Source organism: Papio anubis, chromosome 5 (assembly GCF_008728515.1).
Source record: "Papio anubis isolate 15944 chromosome 5, Panubis1.0, whole genome shotgun sequence".
Classification (NCBI taxonomy): domain Eukaryota; kingdom Metazoa; phylum Chordata; class Mammalia; order Primates; family Cercopithecidae; genus Papio; species Papio anubis.
The window spans coordinates 71,342,231-71,367,377 of NC_044980.1; the positions used below are offsets into that span (position 1 = coordinate 71,342,231).

The 25,147-nt window shown below is 39.9% G+C and overlaps 1 protein-coding gene across 1 annotated transcript in view; it reads left to right on the forward strand.

The window, feature by feature from the left end:
• The first annotated feature begins 2,085 nt into the window (after positions 1-2,085).
• Positions 2,086-25,147, forward strand: part of SCAMP1 (secretory carrier membrane protein 1) — a 129,033-nt gene continuing 105,971 nt past the window's right edge. The window contains exon 1 of the mRNA XM_003899850.5: positions 2,086-2,285. Within this exon, the coding sequence (XP_003899899.1) occupies positions 2,229-2,285 (57 nt within the window). The 5' untranslated portion in view covers positions 2,086-2,228. The remainder of the gene's footprint in view (positions 2,286-25,147) is intronic.

The window sequence follows — 25,147 nt, forward strand, 5'->3', positions numbered from 1 at the left end:
TTCTATAACAGTAAAGTCTGCAAACCTTTGCGTTAGGTGCAAATATCATTAGCTGTAAACACAACATAGTTGGAAATTTCCATTCTGCAATGCAGGCTCAGTTGATCCTCATTGTCTTGGAACATAGTAGATGCATAATAAATAGTGCTAATTATTTTGAGTCATTTGGAGGACAGGTGGAGGGAGTGAGGGCAAAAGTGGTGAGAGGAGCAGATGAGCTCGGCAAGGACATCCTTGCTTGGGAGAAAAGAGGCAAAGCGTGTAAGAACATACTGAGCCTCCTTGCCACTTTTGACATTCAACCAATATTTCTTAGGCACTACGTATATATGCAGGACACTTTTCTGTATCTTGTTTATGTTAATTCTTAAATAATCCTTTACAGACTCAGAGAGGTGAAAAGAATAGCACAGGTAGTATCAGAATTGGGATTAAAACCTGACACATACACTGAGCAGCAAGTTAAAACCGGGCACTGCGCAGCTGCTGAGGATGCGATGGTGAGTACAATAGACTGCTTGCACTTTTTGATATCTAGAATCTTACAACTCTGCTGTGATCATCCTTGTCTGTTGTCATTTACTAGTTGACATCTTCGTTGACTACCTAGAAGCAGCTGCTTCGACATCTATTCCAACCTAGATCCCGTCAAAGGGAGATTACAACAAATGTGCTTTTTGTCTGTCATCTCTAGCTAGTGTTTCACAGTGGGGGAAGTATCATTTCCTAGGTGACTTTGCATAGAGCAAGCTCCCCAAAGGCCAAGGAATACTCAATCTAGATTCTTCCAACCCTCCGGTACCCACCAAGTCAAAAGAATTCTGGCTTCCTGTAGCTTCATCTAAGGGCTTTTCTGTTAGGGCAGAAGGAAAAGTGAGGAAAGCGATGCTCTTTCAATAAGTTTGGTGGTGGGGCGGGGTCGGGGGAAGGAATGGTACTGATTTTTTTTTTTTTTTTTTGAGACGGAGTCTCGCTCTGTCTCCCAGGCTGGAATGCAGTGGCCCGATCTCGGCTCACTACAACCTCCGCCTCCCGGGTTCAAGCGATTCTCCTGCCTCAGCCTCCTGAGTAGCTGGGACTACAGGCGTCCGCCACCACCCCCGGATAATTTTTGTATTTTTAGTAGAGACGGGGGTTTCATCATATTGGCCAGGCTGGTCTCGAACTCCTGACCTTGTGATCCGCCCGCCTCGGCCTCCCAAAGTGCTGGGATTACAGGCGTCAGCCACCGCGCCCGGCCAGTACAAATGAATTTCTTAACACATCTTTTGATCATCTCGTCCTTGGTGTTGGAAAAGACTAGGGAAAATCCAAAAGTGTCTATTTGGTGCCCAAATGCTAGAGTTAATACTCGAGGGCCTTGATCTCTGGCCTCTTACCATCCCTCTCCCATTATTTCTGAAGAAGTAGCCATTTTGCAGATTCCGGAGGATGGCAGCCAGGGCCGGCCCTTCGGACTGAATCTCATCTCCTTCTCCAGGCTCCTTGGATCAAGCTGGGACCGGCAGCGCCAAGGCTGCTCTCCGTGATTTAGCAGCAACTTAGAGTCAGAGAGACCGGAAGATGGGAGGCCGGGATTCTCAGGTGGGGTCACGAGTGCTCAAAAACCCGTAGCAGCGGCCGCGTCCCCGCCCCGGGGAGGTGATCTGCGGCTGGCGGTGCAGTGGCCTCTCCAGTGCCCGCGTCCGACGGTCTAACGGCACTGCTCCCGGGGTGCGCGGCCCGCGACTCGGGCTGCCTCCCCCAACCTGGCAAGTGTGCGTCCTTCCCACAAAATGCCACCACTTCCCTAAGTCACGCTGGGCCCCGGGGAGCTGATTTGAAATTGGTCTTCAGAAGACCGAGCAGGGCCGGACGCAGCCGGCCTCCGGCTGAGAGCGGACGGGAAGCGTCCCATACTCTCCGAGAATCCCGCGGGCTCGTGGCGTGTGGGACGCTTTTCATCCGCTCTCAGTTCCCGGTTCCTACGCCCCAACTCCCTACTCGGTAGCAGCCAAAGCCCGGAGTGTGCGATCCGGACCTGGAGGAACGGGACGGCGAACGCGAGCGGCGCCGCGGCCGGGAACCCGCCGCACCGGGCATGCTCAGTGGCGCGGCCGGCTGGGTGGCCCGCGAGCTGCACCCGGATCTGCTCGGCGGCGGCGACGTGAGCGCGCAGGGGGGCGGCGGCCTCGCCTCGTCTCTCTCTCAGCGCCTGGGTCGGGTAGGTGACGCCGAGAGCCAGAGAGATGTCGGATTTCGACAGTAACCCGTTTGCCGACCCGGATCTCAACAATCCCTTCAAGGTGAGCTTCGCCCCAGCATCTCCTGCCGCCGCGACGCGTCGTTGATTGTGAAAACTGACGAGTTCCTTCTCGCCCACTGCGCCTGCCCCTCGGCTCCCCTTGGCAGCCCAGAGAGGGGCGCGGGGCCGCAGTACCCCATTTGGCCCCCGGCCCCGCGTCACTCGTTTGGGTTTTGGGCTTTGGAGGTGGAACCTCCTCAGCTCGTGCCCGGCCGCCCTTCCTCACGTCCCCGACTGGTGAGGGTCGTGCCTGCAGCCGGGACTGGGCCCGCGCGCCTGGAGGGGTCCTGGTCCGCCTCTCAGGAGCGGGGAGAGTGAGAGCCGAGGGCAGGTGGAGTCGCCCCTTGCCAGGGAAGTGTCGCTGGCAGGGCCGGGAGGCGGCGGAGGGGGGCCCGCCCTGGGGTGGGGTTGTCATGGGGACCCGAGGTGGCGGCAGCGGAGAGCTGCGTGGGGTGATGGCAGAGGTGTGGAGGAGGAGAGAGGTGAGGGCACCGAGTATACTGCAATTAAAAAAAAAAAAAAAAAGGTTGTGTTTTCATTTTTTAAACTTGTGTTGCACCCAAATACCACCAGTGGCGCTGCCATCCCCCCTCTCCTCGTTAGGCTGAGGTTGAGGGTATTGATACCAAAGCAGAAGTTAAAAATAAATAAACATATCTGGAAAACAATAGTGCACGTGGACGACCTCTTCCCTACCCAGCTGCTTCTAGCAAGGTAAACGATGGGATATTTTCCAAGCACCTAGTGCGTCACCGGTTCTCTGGGCCATATGAGGATACCATTTCCCACTTGAGCTGCTTTTCTTCTTGGAGTCGACCTTATCAACCCCAGCTTCGGAAGGGCTTGGCACAGAATCCTGCAAAGGAAGGCAGCTGAGATGTTCGTCGCCTGCGTTTAAATGAATGCAACATCTAAATAACTCTCTTTGAAAGTATTCTGGATTTCCTAATGAGTGTAACTGTTAGCACGTGTAATTTGTTTCCAACTGTTGGTTGAAGTTGTTTCTCAATCCCCCCCGGCCGTGGGCAATAGTAACTTTAATTTACAATCACACAGAATAAAACTAACTCTTAATTTGTGGTCACACAGGTGTCACTTCTGGCTTGTTGAGTTTACATCTTTTTACTCCTGATTTTATCTTTCAGTAAGAATCCTGGAAGAGGAAAAATATTTCTGCTCTGATTATTAAATGCCTGATAATTCCAAGGAGGATTATTTTAATGAAATGATCCTGATTATTATTGACAACTCCACTCACTTTGTAGCAGTGTAGAATTAGACTCAGTCACTGTTTCATTGTCCCTAATGTCACTTAAGAAAATTCAGTACGACTGTCCTGTACCTTTCAGTGACATGGTTGCATTTTAAGACATTTTTTTTTCCCCTGGCAGTTTTGTTTCAATTAGTATTGGACTTGCTTCTATGTTGTGGAAAATCGGGTTATTCTTAAATGGTAGACTTTTTAAAGAGACCGTTCATAAATTGTTAAATGGGTGTTATTTTAAAATATTTTGAAGATAAAACATCAAGAACCTTTTAGCCTTTCTTAATTCAGATAATTCATTGACACTGTTTATTCAGCATCTGACGATTTGGCAGTGTATTTTCTACTTGGTCATTCCATTTCATGGTTCATTTCATATTAACTGGCTTTCTTGTTAGGGCAAGACATTGTCTTCATCTTAGCCCAGACTGTCCTTTTGTGACATCTATTATTGCCATGACACTTTTCCTCTTGTGACATTCATAAAGTTGCTGTAATTCTAAACCTAGGAGTTGTTTTAAATATTCATTGTGGCATAACATTATAAATCTTTATAAGTGGATGGACTCAGGACAATGATTATTCAAGTTTGAAAAATGCTTCAGGGACATCATTTAGGTCTAAGGGAGACTTGGTTGCACACACATTTCTGCTTATGATCTTTCTCTGATTTTGGTGACTGTTATAGCACTGTCAGTGTGTCTGACCCTATATTTTTCCATTTCCATTTATATTCACCTGCCCCTCCTCCTCTCAAAAGTATAGTTTAATATCTATATTTTGTCTTTTTACTTTTTCTTATATTTATGTAAAAGTGATTTTTGAAATAACATTTCTGATACTCTACTTAAATCTGAAATGTTCCCAGACTCATTTGTGTTACTTTATGATCAGCCTCCCTAGTAGCTGGGATTACAGGTGCCTGCCACCACGCCTGGCTAACTTTTTGTATTTTTATAAGAGTTGGGGTTTCACTTTGTTGGCCAGGCTGATCTTGAACTCCTGACTTTGTGATCTGCCCACCTCGGCCTCCCAAAGTATTGGGATTACAGGCGTGAGCCACCGTGCCTGGCCGATCATTTTTCAAATCTTTTTATTTTCAGTATTTGAAGATAAAGCTCTTATTTTCAAGTATATGATATTTCGCATTTGGTAACTATGCTGATTTCTTTTTCATTAAATCCTATTTGGTTTCCATTGCCTTTTTCATTTTTTAACATTTCTTTTCCTTCACTTTTATGTTAGGAATACTTTTGCAAGCATCTTTGTTTGAGCCATATCATGAAAGCAGTTTGAGTCTGTTCTCCTTATATAATATAACCATAGTGGTTTACTTGATTTATTGGTTGTTGTAAGGTTATTTGCTGGATTCAATTCTTTTTTTTTTTTTTTTGGTTGAGCCCCTGCTTTATATTCTAGTGGTTGTGCTAGGCTCAGTGAATGGTTTTATGAAATTTGAATGGTTCTCATTACACATCAAGAAACTTGGAATAACTGGAAATCTTAGTGGTCCAAAATAAAATAGATGATTAAGTATGTAGAAGTTTCTGAAGATCCACTCTTGAGCTGTTAAAATGGGGTTTTAAAGCTAGAGAGGGAAAAATATTTTCTACATAGTCAACATGTAATTATTGAAGAATTGCTGTATGTCCTTTGTTTTTCGTTGAGTTTATTTATTCATTCGACAAATACTGAAGAAATATCTCTGTCCTTATGGCTATTAGTCTAACAGTGAGACAAATATGCTTGGTAAATGAATAAAAGGGGAGAGTTTAATAACCAGGAGAGGTCAGCAATATAGGCTCTTACAAGTCAGCATAAGAGTGTATGGTTAAGTGCCAGAACAAGTGCAGTTTGTTCATAGGAGGGAGAAATTAGTAAGTGGTCAGAAAATCTTCATGCTTTCTAATATGCTTTTGCATATTAACATATGATAATTGATTGAATAGGATAGTTCATTATGGAAATAACATTTAAGTTAATATAATTTATAAATTATGAGGAGAATTAGAATTTCACAGCTAGGAAGGCAAATTCTTAAAATATATTCAGTCAGATCCCAAAGATTAAAAAACAAAGCCCACAGAGGCACACTTGCTTATTGTCTTATGCCCGTGTGTAGGTAGTATAGAACTGGCATTAGAACTTAGATCTCCTGATTTCTAGTCCATTGCTGGTGACGCTGTATGTGCTCCCTGGTTGCATTTTTGATACCAAAATTCTTGTTTTGTATTTGGAGGTTAGAGTTGAGGCTCTTGTTGGGAGGCAGCAGAGGATAGGATTAAAAAGTTTTGGCTCAAGAATTTGAAAAGATCTGGGCTTGATGCTGGCTTTGTTGCTAACTGGTTGTGAGACCTTGGAAAGTTACTTAACCTCTTTAAGACTCAGTTTACTATTTTGTAAAATAGGGTAATAGTATGTTCTCTATAGGATTGTAAATAGGATTAGATGAACATATATTTAGCATATAATAAGAGCTTAATGTATGGTGGTTTTAATTAGGTACTAATATTTAGTATTAATAGTAATTTAAGAAATTCTGTTTAATGGCTGGGCGCGGTGGCTCATGCCTATAATCCCAGCACTTTGGGAGGCCAAGGCGGGCGAATCATGAGGTCAGGAGTTTTCGAGATCAGCCTGGCCAACATAGTGAGACCCCGTCTCTGCCAACAATACAAAAAATTAGCTGGGCGTGGTGGCGGGCACCTGTAATCCCAGCTACTTGGGAGGCTGAGGCAGGAGAATTGCTTGAACTTGGGAGGTGGAGGCTGCAGTGAGCCAAGATCACACCACTGCACTCCAGCCTGGGCGACAGTGCGAGACTCGTCTCAAAAAAAAAATTTATGTTTAATAATCTCTGTATGCTTAGCTATGATTTCGGTGAAATTTATGTTCCTTTTGGCTCTTCTGGAGTGCTGGTAGTAGCTGTTTGACTGATCATAGTCAAGGAATCAAAGCTAAAAGTAATTAAGTGCTTTGCCTATGTCAGCCTGCTGGACTAGACCAAGGTTGTCTGAATTCTGATGCTTTTTCACGACACATAGTTCCTCCCTAATAAAATGTCTCCATATTAAAATTGAGCATAGTGTCCATTTTGTTTTGGCCTCAAAAAAATTAATTTTAGTCTATCAAAATTTTTTTTTTAGAAATGGCCTAAAATTCAGCATTCTCACTTAGGTTATCTTTTAAGTTACCGTAATCTAGTGGCATTCTAAGAGTCGAAGTTGAAAATTGAAAAAGACCCATAATTCAAGTGTGTTATTCTTTTGTCTTAGTCTGTTTGGGCTGCTATAACAAAATATGGTACCTCACAGTGGGTAATTTATAAACAACAGAAATTTATTGCCCAGAACTCTGGAGGCTATGAAGTCCAGAATCAAGGTCCCAGCAGATTCAGTGTATGGTGAAGGCCTCTTCCTCATTGATTGCATCTTCTTTGTGTCCTCACATGGCAGAAGGGGATGGCAGCTCTCTGGGGCCCTTTTCTTTTCTTTTCTTTTCTTTTCGAGATGGAGTCTTGCTCTGTCGGCTAGGCTGGAGTGCAGTGGTGTAATCTCAGCTCACTGCAACCTCCGTCTCCTGGGTTCAAGCAATTCCCCTGCCTCAGCCTCCTGAGTAGCTGGGACTACAGGTGTGCACCACCATGCCCGGCTAATTTTTTGTGTTTTAGTAGAGACCAGATTTTGCCATGTTGACCAAGATGGTCTCAATCTCTTGCCCTTGTGATCCGCCCGCCTTGGCCTTCTAAAGTGCTGGAATTACAGGCGTGAGCCACCATGCCTAGCCTTTTTTTTTTTTTTTTGAGATGGAGTCTCTCACTCTGTTGCCTAGGCTGGAGTGCGGTGGTGCGATCTTGGCTCACTGCAACCTCCACCTCCAGCAATTCCCGTGCATCAGCCTCCTGAGTAGCTGGGATTACAGGTGCGTGCCACCATGCCCAGCTAATTTTTGTATTTTTAGTAGAGACGGGGTTTCACTATATTGGCCAGGCTGGTCTTGAACTCTTGGCCTCAAGTGATCCACCTGCCTCAGCCTCCCAAAGTGCTGGGATTACAGATGTGTGCCACCACACTTGGCCTCTGGGGCCTTTTTTTTAAAATAGGGATATTAATCCCATTCTTGAGAGCAGAGCACTGCTGACCTGATCACCTCCCAAAGTCTTCATCTTCTAATACCATCACGTTGTTAATAGGTTTCAGCATGTGATTTTTAAGGAAACATAAACATTCAGACCTTAATTTTCATTTTGTAACATCAAGAATGTCATCCATCGATTTCATTTACATTGACAATGATACTTACAAGTTGATTTCACTCCTCCCTTATCTGTTTAAAATTTTGAGGCTGGACATGATGGCTCATGCTTGTAATCCCAGTGCTTTGGGAAGCCAAGGCAGGAGGATTGCTTGAACCCAAGAATTTGAGAACAGCCTGGGCAATGTAGTGAGACTCCCATCTCTACTAAAATTTAAGTTAGCTGGGTGTGGTGGTGCACACCTGTAGTCTAAGATACTTGGGAGACTGAGGCTGGAGGGCAACAGAGTGAGACCCTGTCTCAAAAAGAAAAACAAACCCCAAAACAAACAAAAAAGATGAACAATTTTGAGTTGGGAGATTGGATAGCACTAGGAAAGTATTCTGAGGATTTCTTTTGTGATTGTCACACTTTGAAAACTATCTTTTAACATTAATCTGGAACACAGTGGTTGTAGTTTGTGGGCATGTGTTATTTTACGTTCATGTCAACTGCATGAATTCCTGCTCATTTTTCCTCATGTTAATATTTTTAAAAAGCACATATCGAGCTGCTGTTTTATTTCATCAACTTAAGATGCCATCCTTTGTAAGATACATCATTATCTTATTTACCACTGTCTCACTTATCTGTTGCTATGTAACAATCCCAAAATATAATGGCTTACAATAACAATTATTTGCTCATGATTCTGTTATTTGAGCTAGACTTAGCTGGGCAGGTTTTTTCTATTTTTTAATATTCTTTTCTGGAGTTACTTAAGTGGCTTCAGTCACCTGGTTTATGGTTTCAGATGTCCTTACCCAAGTGCCTGCTGGTTACCTGGAAATGTCAGTGGGCACAGCAATTGGCTGTCTTTCATGTAGCCTCTCTACTAGTAATAATTGGGCTTTGTGCATAGTAGCAGCAGTGCTCCCAGAAGGCAAGAGCTGAAGCTACAAGACTTCTTGAGTCATATGCCACTTCTGCTATATTCTGTTGGTCAAAACAAGGCACAAGTTCAGCCTAGATTTTGAAAGGAGTGGCAAGCAGTAGGCCCCACTTCTTGACTGGAGACAGACCTATGAACTGAAGATACACCCAGCATAAAATGGCAAGGCAGTCATAGGATAACTTCAGTAGACACTCCCATTCAAATAGGGAAAGAGTGGGAGGCGTGTAGCAGCTGCTGATCTGTAGCGATTCTGAAATCTAGCCAGGCACATGTTGTTAGGGTCCCCTACATTGGGGACAATGAGTGTTTCTTGATTAGGGCCCAGTTCTGCTACCTAGTATTGGTTCCTTCACCTGTTATTTTCTTCTGCTTTTGACTCCACCCTCTGAGAGGTCCCACCGGGGCCTATCATGGGGAGGGGGGAAGGGGGAGGGATTGCACTGGGAGTTATACCTGATGTAAATGACGAGTTGATGGGTGCTGACGAGTTGATGGCTGCAGCACACCAACATGGCACAAGTATACATATGTAACAAACCTGCACGTTATGCACATGTACCCTAGAACTCAAAGTATAATAATAAAAAAAAAAAAAAAAAAAAGAATGAGCCTTGTTGCAGCTGAGTGGCATTTTTGGCCTGCTTCTTGCCCATTAAAAATTCGGAGCCCCGAAGTTTCTATTTGTTTTGAACTGTTTCTTTAGTCCAGGCTCTCTCTTAACAGTTTCTTTTTAATCTTACCAGAGTTCAAACCATGCCTTAAAAACCACATTTGTCATTCTTTTTGAGACAATCTTTATTTAGGGTGAAGTATCAGTTGCCATGGTCAATATTCTTAAGATATTTAGAAAACTTTTTGTCTGGGTTGAGCATCTCATATGGCCAGTGGAAGGCTGCTGCCGTAGGAGGCTGCTGTGCCACGTGACAAAACTAGGCTTTGAACACAGTTTCATTTTGGCCCTGTAGCTTTAACTACAGTCATATGAGATGATGGCGATTATGAAATTTTTCAAACTAAACTGTTCTTATGCTGATATTACCAAAAGTTTTTTTGGGATACAATTAATATTTAATAGTGATAAATGCAGATCCAAATAATTTATTGGTTGTTTCCTTAATATGAACCACCAGTGTGATACAGTTGCTGAAAAATATATATTGGCTTAATGAAATTAGTGATCAGTTCCTTAAAATTAATAATCCTACAGTATTCTGGTCTAATAGCCTGGTATTGTTCTTAATTGCAAGTGCGTATTTAAAGAGTGCTGTGAAAATACTAGGATATGCCCAAAGAGGACAGTCAAAATGGTCATGGGACTGGAATCAAGTTATAGGAAGAACAATTTAAGTTTCAATTACTCAGCAGATTTAGTCTACAGAGGGCTAAAGGGAAATAGGAGCGCTCCCATCAGATACCTAAAGGGTTCTTAGTTATGTGAATAAACTTGTTATTTGTTGCTTTAGAAAAAGAATCTAAGGTTAACTGGCAAAGTTTACTTGAAGGTAAATTTCGTCCAAATAGATATTTAAAAATCTGCTAGCATGGCCTGACAATGGTCTTTTGGTAGGGCATTCTCCAGCACTTGCAGGAAATTCAAGCAGAAGTTGGATAACCTATAGAGATGCATACAGACATACCTCAGAGATACTGCAGGTTTGGTTCCAGATCACCTTAATAAAGTGAATACTGCAATAAAGCAAGTTATGTGAATTTGCTGTTTCCCAGTGCACGTAAAGGTTATGTTTATAGTATACTGTAGTGTATTAAGTGTGCAGTAACATGTCTAAAAAGTGTATATACCTTAATTTAACAATAATGCGAAAAAATGCTAACGATCATCAGAACCGTCAGCGACTCATAATCTTTTTGTTGTTAGAGCATCTTTCCTTATTGTTGATGGTTGCTGACTGATCAGGGTGGTGGTTGCTGAAGTTTGGGGTAGCTGTGGCAGTTTCTTAAAATGAGACAGTGATGGAGTTTGCCACATTAGTGTACTCTTCCTTTCACGGAAGATTTACCTGTAGCATGCTGTGCTGTTTGGTAGCATTTTACCCACAGTAGAACGTCTTTCAAAGTTGAAGTCAGTCCTCTCAAACCCTGCCACTGCTTTATCAACTAATTTTATGTGCTGTTCTCAATTGTTTGCTGTCATTTCAACAATATTCACAAGCATCTTCACCGGGAGTAGATTTCTTTCTTTTTTTAAAAAAATTATTATTATACTTTAAGTTCTAGGGTACATGTGCACAATGTTCAGGTTTGTTGCTTATGTATACATGTGCCATGTTGGTGTCCTGCACCCATTAACTCGTCATTTACATGAGGTATTCCTCCTGATGCTATCCCTCCCCTCCCCCACCCCACGACAGGCCCTGGCGTGTGATGTTCCCCACCCTGTGTCCAAGTGTTCTCATTGTTCAATTCCCACCTGTGAGTGAGAACATGCAGTGTTTGTTTTTCTGTCCTTGCGATAGTTTGCACAGAATGATGGTTTCTAGCTTCATCCATGTCCCTGCAAAGGACATGAACTCATCCTTTTTTATGGCTGCATAGTATTCCTTGGTGTATATGTGCCACATTTTCTTAATCCAGTCTATCATCGACAGACATTTGGTTTTGTTCCAAGTCTTTGCTATTGTGAATAGTGCCGCAATAAACATACGTGTGCATGTGTCTTTATAGTAGCATGATTTATAATCCTTTGGGTATATACCCAGTAATGGAATGGCTGGGTCAAATGGTATTTCTAGTTCTAGATCCTTGCAACATCTCCTTAAGCTGATAAGCAACTTCAGCAAAGTCTCAGGATACAAAATCAGTGTGCAAAAATCACAAACATTCCTATACACCAATAACACAAACAGAGCCAAATCATGAGTGAACTCCCATTCACAATTGCTACAAAGAGAATAAAATACCTTGGAATTCAACTTAAAAGGGATGTGAAGGACCTCTTCAAGGAGAACTACAAACCACTGCTCAATGAAATCAGAGAGGACACAAACAAATGGAAGAACATTCCATGCTCGTGGATAGTAAGAATCAGTATCTTGAAAATGGCCATACTGCCCAAGGTGTAATTTATAGATTTAACACCAGGAGTAGATTACATCTCAAGAAAACACTTTCTTTGCTCATCCATAAGAAGCAACTCCTTATCTGTTTAATTTTAGTGGGCTTAAAATATTCAATATACCATGCTGTAAACGAATGTGCTCTCATCCAAGCTTTGTAGTTCCATTTCTAAAGCACAGGCAAAGTAGATTTAACATAATTCTTAAGGGCCTTAGGATTTTTGGAGTGGTACATGAACATTGGCTTCAACTTAGAGTCACCAGCTGCATTTTCCCCTGACAAGGGAGTAAACCTGTCCTTTGAAGCTTTGGAGCCAGGCATTGACGTGTCCTGCCTCTAGCTCAGAAAGTCTTAGATGGCATCTTCTTCCAATATAAGACTGTTTTACCTCCTTTTGAAAATCAGTTGTTTAGGCTGGGCGTGGTGGCTCAGGCCTGTAATCCCAGCACTTTGAGAGGTCGAAGCAGGTAGTTCACCTGAGGTCAGGAGTTTGAGACCAGCCTGGCCAACATGGTGAAACCCTGTCTCTACTAAAAATACAAAAAATTAGCTGGGTGTGATGGCAGGTGCCTGTAGTCCCAGCTACTCGGGAGACTCTGCAGGAGAATTGCTTGAACCAGCGAGGTGGAGGTTGTAGTGAGCTGAGATCGTGCCACTGCACCTTGCACTTTTATGTTATGGAGACAGCTTCTTTCCTTAAACCTCGTAACCAACCTCTGCTGGCTTCCACCTCTCCGAGCTTTCATAGAGTTGAAGAGAGTTAGGGTCTTGGTCTGGATTAGGCTTTGGTTTAGGGGAATGTTGTGGTTAATCTTCTATCCAGACTGCTCAACCTTGCTTCATACTACAAGAAGGCTGTTTCGTTTTCTTATCATTTGTGTGTTTACTGGAGTAGCACTTTTAATTTTCTTCGAGAACTTTTCTTTTGCATTCACAACTCTTTGGCCCAAAGACACCTAGCTTTGGCCTATCTTGGCTTGCAGCTTGTCTTCCTTACTGAACTTAATCATTTCTACATTTTGATTTAAAAATGAGAGTTGCATGACTCTTCCTTTCACTCGGACACTTAGAGGCCATTGTAGGGTTGTTAATTGGCCTAATTTCAACATTGTTATGTCTCAGGGAATGGGGAGACCCAAGAAGAGGGACAGAGGGGAACAGCTGGTTGGTGAAATAGTCAGGACACACAATTTTTTTTTTTTTTTTTTTTTTTTGAGACTCTTGTCTCCAAGGCTGGAGTGCAGTGGCATGAGCTCGGCTCGTTGCAACCTCTGCCTCGCAGATTCAAGCGATTTTCCTGCCTTAGCCTCCTGAGTAGCTGGGACTATAGGTATGCACCACCACACCCGGTTAATTTTTGTATTTTTAGTAGAGATGGGGTTTCATCATGTTGGCCAGGCTGGTCTTGAACTCCTGACCTCAGGTGATCCAGCCACCATGGCCTCCCAAAGTGCTGGGATTACAAGCGTGAGCCATCGTGCCCGGCCAGGACACACAACATTTATCAAGTTTGCAGTATTATAGGCATGGTTTGTGGCACCCCAAGACAATTACAAATAGTAACAACAAGTATCACTGATCACAGATCACCATAGCAGACATAATGATAATGAAAAAGTTTGAAATATTGCGAGTATTACCATAGTGTGACACTAGAGACGTGAAGTGAGCACATCTGTTGTTGGGAAGACGGTGCTGCAAGACTTGCTTGATGCAGGGTTGCCACAAACCTTCAATTTATTTTTTTAAAAAAGGCAGTATCTATGAAGTACATTGAAACTAGGTATTCCTGCATTTTCTGTGTTCTAATATATCGACTGTATTGGATATTGGACTTGAGTGTGATCATTTCAGCTAGAGAGGATGCTTTATGTTCAGAGACCAGCTATACTCTGAGCCTCAGCTTCTGCTGAGGGAGCAGCCCTCATGGTAGCTTACACATTTGTGATGATGTCCTCTAGGATGTGACCCTTGCCACCCTGGCCTCAGCTGGCTGATCTTAACAAAGGTACTTGTCGAAAGCAGTGGAATAGCAGTCATCTCACTAGGCTTTTGAAGGCCATTTTCAAGAATTCCTGTCCCTCATTAGAGCTGCTTTTTAACTACAAGGGATGTGCCATGTCATGAAGAATTTCAATCTCTGTGAAACCTGGCATTCTTCTTTCTGTATGTATCTTTAAAATATTTTCCTGCTCCCAGCATTTGGGGTGACCTGACTGAGTCTGTCTGTTTCAACGAGAATTGCTAAACAGTAAGTGTAAAGTAACATTTTCTTGCCAAAACTATGATAGAGTTAAGCCTGTATTTAGACCTACAGTTTTTGGTGGTATAGCGGAGTAATACATTTGCAAATATTGTAAGATGTTTTTAAATCACAAGGGATAATTTCCCTACTTTCACCAGGTGTAGGATATAAAAAGGTGACATGGAGTTTGGTTAGATTTAACCTTGTAACAAGTCTTCTTACAACTTTCATTTCAGTTCCCTTGTTCCTACTGAGGCAGTCTGTAATGTCCTGCAGCTTTTGACTTCATATAGTAGACTAGTGTTGAAGCCCCTGTTCTCCTTTCTGTGCAGAAGCCTTGCAGATCTATACCCAGAGAGCAATCCAGTAATCCCCTTCTCCTTGGCATTTGGCTTTGGGTGCTTTTCAGAATTAGTAATGTTACTTTATCAGTTGCTGGACACTTAAGTTGTTTCTGTTTTTTGGCTATTACAGGTAATGTGTCTATAAACATTCCTGTACAAGTGTTTTGTTTGATCACCTGTTTTAAATTCTTTTGGGGATATATACCTACAAGTGGAATTGCTTAGTCGTATGGTAACTCTGTTTAATTATGGAGGAACTTCCAGACCCTTTTCCAAAGTGGCTGCACTATTTTGTATTCCTGCTTGCAGTGTATAAGTATGTAGATTTCTCTGCATCTTCGTTAACACTTGCTATTACCTGTTTTTTATTCTAGTCATCCTAGTGGGGGCGAAGTGGTGTCTTGTAGTTTTGATTTGCAGTCTGCTGATAACTAACGATGTTGAGGATCTTTTCATTTAGTTATTGGCATTTGCGTGTTTTCTTTGATGTCTGTTCAGATTCCTTTGGCTATTTTTAGATGGGGTTATTTGTCTTTTTTATTATTGAGTTTTAAGAGTTTTTATATATCCTGGATACATACCTTTGTCAAGTATGTGATTTGTGACTTCCCCCCCCTCCATTTTCTGGGTTGTCTGCTTTCTTGATAACATCTTTTGAAGCACAAAAGCTTTTACTTTTGTTAAGTTCAAATTACCTATTTTTTTGTTGTTTGTATTTTAGTGTCACGTCTAAGAATCCTTCGCCAAATCTGAGGTAAAGAAGGTTTATCCCTGTGTTTTCTTCAGAGTTTTATAGTTTTAGCTCTTGCATTTAGGTCTATGATTCCTTTTGAGTTAATTTTTGTATTTGGTATGAGGTAAGGTCAACTTTGTTGTTTTGCATGTGGTTATAATGGTTGTTCCAGCACCATTTGTTGAAAAGATTGTTCATTCCCCATTGAATGATCTTGGCACACTTGTCAAAAATCTCAGTATTCTTAATTTGTGTTCGTGCAAAGGAGATGAAGTATTTTATCTGAAAAAGCCCTCATATTTCATGCAAAAATGGCTTGCAAATACCTGGTAGTCACCAGGTTTTCAGAGTATATATTAACTTGCCCAGCTTCTAAAATTGCTAGAGCTACTTTTGCAACTGCTGCTAAGTCTTTGCATACTTTAATGCTTAAAAACAAATTTAATAGCAGGTTTTACACTTGGTTTTAGAATGTAATTATGAACACATTGTATTAGCAACTTGATACTTTTCCTTTTTTAAAAAAGTAAATGCTTCCTTAAAAGAAATACTTCCATTTATTTTACATAATACAGTTGAATTACATAATACATTTTTGCATATAAGCAGAAATATTGAAACACCTTAAACTCTTAAAGCAAAGGATAAGGTATAGTGTAAAGCGTTATGCATTTTGAGTATTGCTGAAATCAAATTAGGAAGGAGAGATTTGTGATAGTTATACATTAATAATTATAATTTGATTGATAATAGAAGAAAACAAAACATTTGAATGCAAATAATTTAGTATATGTAGCTATTAAAGAATTTTGCTTCTCAAACAGTGAAAACAATGCATATTCTGGAAGCATTCTGTACATGGCAAATACTGTAAGTTCCCACTTTCTTCAAGAGAAATAAGCAATGGCCAAGTTATATACATGCTAATGGCAGCCATTTAATCCGTGGAAATCCTCCAGTGGTGGTTAGAATTCTCATATGATAATTTGGGATATATGGAGAGCACTGTTAAAGTGGTAGGTAATGGGAAAAGAGCATCAGGAGTATCGGCCAGTTATGGCCAGGAGTTGGTAAACTAGGTGTAATTTTACCACGATTTGGCACTTTTTCTTAAAAACAAATTCTAAATGGTGGTTAAGCTTCCCAGGCCAGTGCTTAGAATCGTAGTATGTAGCACCAAACCCAAGCATTCTCCACAGTAATATACCCAAAGAGGGGGAAGGTTCATTTGTGAGATCAGGGATTCATCCCCTGCTAGCCTCCCATGATGTTGAAAAGTAATCATAACCTTAAAAACTAATAGCTCAGATATACAAAAAAGAACATTAGATATCTTTTTCAAAAATCTCCAAGCAAGTGCACAACTCTCCAACATTTATATGAAACCTACATCACAAGGTGATTTGTCATAACAATAAAAAGGAGTTCTTTTTACTGTTATCCTCACTTCAAGTCATGATATATAATAGCTTCTAAAGTCCCTGAGCTTGGTAAGGCAACTAGTAATTTGCATGTCTTGTTTTTGTTTCTATTTCTGTTAATACCAAAAAGTGTGAAAGTTAATAAAAAATTAGAGCCTGCTTTAGAAAATACAGGCAGCTTAGGGGTAAAATAAATAATAATTACATGTTGCAACAAAAGATAATCTTGCATTATTATTTATTTTCTTTATCTGTTATTTAAAAATATTCCTCTTTATTCTGATTCAAAAGGAAAACTCCTGGAACTATTTATATAAGAAACATAACAACAACAACAACAACAATTAAATACTGAAGTTAGAAAAATTAATTTGCCTGTGGTCACCTAGCTAGGAGGTAGAGAAGCAAACCTTAAGCTGTGTGGTTCCAGAGCCCACTTTCTTACCTACTCCCCTCTACTAGTGGAATACAGACCTCTGCAAATTTCACTTACTCCTTCCTCTAATCTCCCTACCACCAGGCTAAGAACACAGAAATGTTTGCCTGCAATACGTATAATTTATAGAACTTTTTCTTATGAACTCAACTCTAAGTGGTGGGTAAGTTCCCCTGAGATTCAGCTATAAACATTTCCATTAAAAATGTTTATATTAAATAGAAAAAGCATGTATTAACTACTTCCAAGCTTTGGGAATACATTAATTTGCATTTTTGCAGTATGCTACTTACCTTAGGCTTGCTTCACCCGATAAAAAACCACAAGACTGACTAACTCAAACAAGCATCCCTAGCTCTAGGAAAGTTGCCACGTGGGGATAAAATTGCACCTTTATTTTTTAAGTCTTTCTTAAGGATTTACTATCCATGTAAGACACGTTTATATTCTCTGAATGTTCAGTGCTTTGCCCTACTGATTGCTTTAAGAAGTAATTTGGTTTCTTGCCACTGCTTTATCTTTAGGCATATTATCTTTTTTTGACTATGGTTCAGTCAAAACGTGTTTTCATGTACTTCCTATCGCTCAGATATGGTGCTACAAAATAGAATGTGAAATTTGGACTAGCAGGACTGTCTTTACCTCTGTGGTATCTGATATCATTTGGTATCTAATTCTTTTGCCAGTGGACCATCTAATTTCTATTATTTTGGTTAGATGATTAATACGACTTTGAGTGGACCTAGTGGTATAATTTGAAAAACAAACAAAACATATTCTCAGTCTTTATCAGCCATTATGTTTAAAATGGAGATCTTGCCAGTTTAATAGGTCTTTATGGTTATTTAAAATTTTGTATAATTACTGTGACTACATTAGAGATTAAAGAGGACAAAACTCAATTGTGTCCAAGAGATTGTTACTGTTGAAGATGGAATAAGAGTAGGTTATTTAGTAATGTATATGAAACTCCCAAAAATCAGACACCGTGATAGTTACTTGGGATACAAGATAAAGAGAAGTTTCTGATGTCAAATAATGCACACTTTGGTTGGGAGATACAACGTGTGATAAATGCTTTGATGCTAAATAAACAAGAATAGCATGTTCTTCATATTGCAGAAACAGAGCTTCCTGAGAAGATGAGGCCTGAACTATTTTACCTCAGTTCCCGTAAATGCAGAATATGAGGCAGAAGGCATATGTGTTGTTATACTTCACTTCTCTCATTTTATAGGTAGGGAAATTCAGACACAGAGGTTAATTTTTCTAAGTTTACTCAGGAATGACAGGACTTGGACTAAAATTGTTTCATGGAATTGCTTTAATAAGGGTGAGGATAATGTTGTGAGAAATAATTTCTCATAGCAATTGCTTAAAAGTGCTGCTAGTGGCTGGGCGCGGTGGCTCACACCTGTAATACCAACGCTTTGGGAGGCCAAGGCGGGCGGATCACGAGGTCAGGAGATCAAGACCATCCTGGCTAACACAGTGAAACCCCGTCTCTACTAAAAATACAAAAAATTAGTCGGGCATGGTGGTGGGTGCCTGTAGTCCTGGCTACTCGGGAGGCTGAGGCAGGAGGATGGCGTGAACCCGGGCGGCAGAGCTAGAAGTGAGCTGAGATCGCCCCACTGCACTCCAGCCTGGGCGACAGAGCGAGACTCTGTCTCAAAAAAAAAAACAACAACAAAAAAAACAGGACTCCTGGCAATATAAAATGAAACAAGGAAAGGACCAGACCCTCTCAATGTCATTTTGGCTGTAGGCTAAGAAACTAGAATTTCTTGCTTTCTATATTATTTAGGTTCATTACACATATCATTAATCAGCAGGGAATTTTTGCCAAATTATATTCACAAATTATGTTTTGTTTCCAAATAATTATTTCTGTAGAATCTATAGAGTGTACTCGATAATGAAATTATTTTTTGAGGGGGAGGTGCATATAATGTTAATGTGGACAGATAGTGCAACTTAAGGTGATTTGTTTTACTTCCAAGTTGCACTGTCCTTCAGATGCCTAATTAGGAGGTAAGTTGACTTGGGCATGATTGCTTTAGTTAAGTTTCTAATTTACTAAGGACTGATTTGAGTCTATAAAAAATAAGTGAGCCTCTTTTAGATTTTTTTTTTTTTTTTTGAGACGGAGTCTTGCTCTGTCGCCCAGGCTGGAGTGCTGTGGCCGGATCTCAGCTCACTGCAAGCTCCGCCTGCCGGGTTCCCGCCATTCTCCTGGCTCAGCCTCCCGAGTAGCTGGGACTACAGGCGCCCGCCACCTCGCCCGGCTAGTTTTTTGTATTTTTTAGTAGAGACGGGGTTTCACCGTGTTAGCCAGGATGGTCTCGATCTCCTGACCTCGTGATCCGCCCGTCTCGGCCTCCCAAAGTGCTGGGATTACAGGCTTGAGCCACCGCGCCCGGCCCTCTTTTAGATTTGAGTAAGACTGTTATGACCCTTGCCATGATATGAATTTTTCAAAATCACGATGTATTGAATAATTCCTAGTGATTACTAAGCACATATCATGGTTGTAAAAGTTTTGCTAAATACATTGTTGTCTTAGAGTCTCGTTCAGAGTTTTTAATGGCTTTTCCTAGTTCCTTTTTTAAAAAAATGATTGGGCATTTAGAAATATGTAGCACTGTTCCAGGTGAGTGACTTTCTTAGTATTTATTAAATTCATATGATTGTAGTAACTCTGAGAATTATAAAGTAGGGGAAAAATTGAACTCACTGAGGGGAGGGCCTCTCAGCTTGAGGCCTTTCTTGTTTAATCAAGTTGTCTAGTGTAGTGTATAAACTTGATTGAACCAAGCAGAGCTATTGAAGAATATTTTAATTAAGTTTTATAGAGCAGCCCGATACTCTTTTTCTTCTGAGGAAATATAGTTTTGAACATAAACTTACTTTCTTTATTGCATTTTCTTGCAACAACTTGGTCTTTGGATTTAGATTTGGATTTGAATCCTGACCATGTCACTTATTAGCTATATGACTTTGGGCAAATTACTAAAACATCTCCGAATCAGTATTCTCAGCAGTGAAAGAAAGGATATAGAACCCAAGTCATAAAGCTCTTCTGAGGATTACATGAAATAATTAAGAGTCTGGTATCATGCTAACCTAGATGAATTTTCTTTCTCTCTTTGAATCTGTAGCCTTCAGTTTCCCATTGGCTTCCTTGATAGAACTGTAAATGTGCATTTTCTTATAAACGTTTAATACATTCAAAATATTACCTTCTTATACCTCATGAAAAAGTGTGAAGGAAGTAATGGTGAAAATCTGCTACTATGTTATATAAAAATACTGGACTAGAAAGATTCTAATCATGTCTCTTGTCATCCTTTGTAATTTTGAAAAACTTAGAGGAAATTTAAGTCTAGTTTGTCATATTTCTTTTTGCTAACATAATTGAATTTGTCCAGATGGATGAAAGTGAAGTTATTCTGTGAGCCAGTTTTGAATAAGTTGTAGTGCCTGGATCAGTACTGTCCAATAGAAATATAATTTCTGCCACATATGCAATTTAAAATTTTCTAGTAGCCATGTTAGAAAAAAAGAAAAACCAAGTGAACTTAATTGTAAGACATTTTATTTCACTCCATATAAACAATCTTATTTCAACACATAATCATATAAAAATTAGAGATAGTTTATATTATTTTGCTAAATTTTTGAATTTGAAAATCTAATGTATTTTATACTTGTAGCACATCTCAGTTGAACTAATTACATTTTAAGAGCTACATGTGGCTGGTGGCTACGGTAGCGCAGGTGTATAGCACATCTATAAAATGCATTACTACAACAGTAGATGGCTTTTGCACACTGTAGGATATGTGTGATAAAAGAACGTCATTTATTATTGCCAGTCTAAAGTTTGTCTCCAGTTCTTAGCAGTCATTTAACGGTGAGAATTTACCTATCGTTGCAATCTGTTCAACAAATGATTTCACCAGTTTTCATTGTCCATTCCCAAGTATTTAAAATTTTCAAAGACCTCAAATATATGTACTTCACATTAATTATATCTGTAAGAAGGACATGAAAAGGTTTGTATTTTGAAAAGCTGATTCTGGCTTATTATGAAGAATAGATTGGGATGGGGTCAGAGGATAGGGAGGGAGACCAGTAAGGAGGTCATTGTCGTTGACCCATGAGAAATAACTGGCAGATTGATCTCGGGCTGAGGAGGGATTTTTTTGTTTGTTTGTTTTTTGTTTTGCTTGTGTGCATTTTAAAGATGATCAATACTTGAAATGTGAGGTATCTTGCTGGGAAGAAGCAGTTGAACATATGAGAGAAAAGAATAATTGACAGGGTGATCCTAAGAAAAGGTAGGGAGAGATGAAGCTTAGATATGAAGAGGATTTTCCCCCCACCTTGGCGGAAAGGCTTCCTTCTTGCTTTTCCTTCCCTCCTCTTTTTTGCTTCCCTTTTCCTTTTTTTCCTCCTTTTCCCCCCCTAACCTCTAGACGATGTGGGAGGTAAGGAAAAAAAAGGCTGAGGCCTTTCTGATGATCTGCAGGACATTGTGAAAACTTCTGTAACACAAAGTCATTCCTCACCAGTTAAAATAACAGTAACTGTTTTTGCTTTGGTGACTCATTGGCAACTCTAGTAATTGCTGTTCCCCTCAGATGCTTTACCTGCTGCTCTGTGCTCCCTTTTCTGGCCACCTTCCTATAACTCGTCACTCTTTCTACCGTGGCTGTTGTCAACTTCTGCTGCTATTATAGTTCCCAATTTTATGTCTCATATTCAGGCTCCTCAAAAATGGGAATAGAATTGGATTGGTTAGCAATTAGCCAGAATCGAGTTGCTTCTGTTGGGGACTGCCAGGTTTGCTCATGTCCAGTTCTAAAGATAGTTACCTTTGGCACAGAGGCCAGTTTCTTATTCTTAGAAATGTAGCCAAGTTAATGGGGTCACATGATGCAAAGATTGGGCAAAGAACTGCTTCTGGTTGCTTTCTTTAGAAGGTGTTTTAAGGAAACACGGTGGGTGTTTTTTGTCCTATTCATTACCTAGGATGTGCTATAGTTTTTACAATTCTCAGCCATAGGTGGAGAGCTTTTTTGCTTGATCCTTAACTTACTGTTGGTGGTAATGATGATAGCAGCCTCACCTGTCACTTATTTGAGTATTTCCTATGTATGGGAACTATATTAAGCACTTTACATGTAGTAACTCATGACTTATATGATACATTTTACTGATGAAAAAACTGAGGTACAGTGAAATATGAAGTGACTTGTTCAAAGTTTATTGCTTCTTAGTAATGGAACTGTAATTTGAATAAGGCAGCCAGCAATCCGTAGCATAACATTTCTGAACTATGGTTGACCAGGGTGATTATCAAATTTCCCCTTAATTTTAAAGATGAGAAAATCGAGAGAGAGTTTAGGTGACTTGTTTGATGTCACAGAATTGGTCATTGCCAGGTGCTCAGTTTCTGATTCCTAGACCAGTGCTTTTTTCTACTACAGAATAAGTACCCAAGACATAGAAGGTTTTGCATACTAATCATGAAACCCAAACCTGTGTTAGCAGCTATCATAGTAAGTGGATACATAATGTATAGCTGTATAATAATCATCCATGTAGATTTTTATGTTATTAGACTACTATTTAGCTTAAAAATGACATATGTACAGAGAAAAGTAAACAGGAGACTGAGCTTCATTAGTCACATGAGTTGATTGAGTCAATCTCCTTATTTCCAGCAGGTGAAAGCTCTGTCTCCCGGGTTGAATCTTTCAGGTTATATGTGGCAGTGATCAAGAAATATCCAGTTCAATGCATGGTATAGGAGAGCATTTGGAATACAGTGAAGGTTCAGAAGGTTCATTCCTCTGGAGAATTTGGTAGAGAAACCTAGTATTAAATATACAAACTAATTGTGCTAGATGTAAACTTTTCTTCATTTGGAAAAGTTTGTTTTCATATCCATCTTGATAGTTTAGTGAAATATGAAGTAAACACTGTGAAGTAACACTGTGAAGTTAAGTGGCATTACTAAAGGACTGACAGAATAGCCTTGGCTTAACTAATGATGTAAAGATGTAACTCTAATGTCTATGCATAGTCAGATCCACTGATATTTAAATTAAACTCTGAAGAATATCTTTACTTGCTGCTTAAAAGTTAATGAAATACAGAAGCCTGGTATGATCCTCTAAGTCAACAAAATAAGACTATCTGAGAATCTTTTCCTTATTAGAAATATAAATTCTCAGGCATCATCCTAGACCTATTGAATCAGAAACAAGGTACGTTCAGAGTGACACTCAGCAATCTGGATTTAACAAGCCCTCCAGGTGACCCCAATGCGTGCTGAAGTTTGAGAACCACAGCCAAAGAAGAAACCAAATTATCAGTTGAAATAATTTCATTTTGATTATGTTGGAGAAGAATAACATTTTCCTGCCACAGTTTTGGAATTATTAATAAGGAATTAGGAATTGGGAAGTCTTAATTTAATTTTTGTCTCAGACATGCACTAATTGACCTTAAGGAAGTTTCCTGACCTTGTTTAAGGCCACAGCTTCTTTCTCTGAAAAAATGGAACGATACAGTCTACCAGGAAAGATTATAGCAAGGATTGGAAATAAATGTAAGTGCTAAATACTTAATAGGCATTACAATATCATTGATCGTTACTTAATTCTTTTTCAATTTTGTTGTCTTCTCCCAGTTTAGAGGGTATGGCTTCCTCAACACTATTTACAGTTGCTAAAGCTAATTTGAAACATTAATTATGTGATAATTCAGAGATATCAGTTCTTTACCTTCCTAAATCTAGTGTTATTCTTGGTATATTGTATACATACTCTAATGCTTTGTCATCTAATACTGCATTAGGAGAGTGAACTCAGTTCACTTGAGAAAATGATTTTATCAAATTGCCTGTTAACTTCTAGCCTGGATTAAATTTCTAGAATCTAGAAGGAAACAAGTCCACTTTAGTCACTGTAGTTGAAAGTAGAAAATTGGAAGAATAATTTTATTCTGGGTCTCTTTGGGACTAAGTTATACCTTATTTATTTATTGGCTTTTCAAAGTATTTAAGGTGAATTTTAGCACACTCAAGATAATTGAATGTGTTTATTTGTAAAGTGAGAGTTGGACTCGTACTTCTGTGGCACTGAGAGAATGACGTTGATAGCGTGAATGTTGGCTAAGCAGGATTCATCTTTCTGATCCTACATTGTGTCTCCCTCCTTTTTTCTTTTTGAATTAATTTTGTTTTGTAATTATGAAAACATTTTCATGTTTCCAAAGTAAAGGCTATAAAACAGTGTACAATTAAGTCTAGCTTCGAAGTCTATCCTCTGTCTTTATTGTTCCTTTCCTTCCCCTACAGAGAATCATTTTTATTCGTTTTTGGATTCTTCCTTTTAAAAAACATAAACACACATTCATTTTTATCTTCCCTTTTGCACCAAAGGTTAACGTTTGTTTACACTCCTCTGCACCTTGCTTTTCTCACTCGGCCCATAGCACTTGTATATCTCGTTATACCATTTTACAACTGCATAATGATACTCAGCTGCATAGTACTTTATCATGTAGATTGTCATAGTTTGTTTAGTCATCTTCTATTTATAGATATTTAGGTTGCTTCCAGTCGATGAAGTAGTGTGGTGCTTCCATATGGTTATAAATAGAATTTTGCCGATATTTCTTTGGAGTAGATTCCTAGAAGTGAGACTGTGGGTCAAAGGATAAATACAGATGTTATTTTGCTAGGCATTGCCTACTTGCCCTACATAAAGGTTGTAACACCCTTTATTCCCATTAGCAATGCATGAGAATCCCTGCTTCCTTACAGCTTTGTCAGTAGAGTATGTCAGACTTTTAGATTTTTTTGCTAATTTGATAGGTGAGAAATGATTATTACATCAGTGTAGTTTTAATTAGTGTTTCTCTTATAAATGACATTAAATATCTTTTTATTTACACTTTGGAACTATCTTTATGCTCAGTTTTTTTCAAGAAGTATTTATTGGTCACTACTGCTGCTATTATCTTGAAGAATTACTCTTTGGGTATTTCCCCACAGGGATGGTAGTAATACTCGTTGAAGAAACAGAGTATCACCAGGCGTGTATGATTTAAGAAAAAAAAAAAAGATCACTGATCACAGA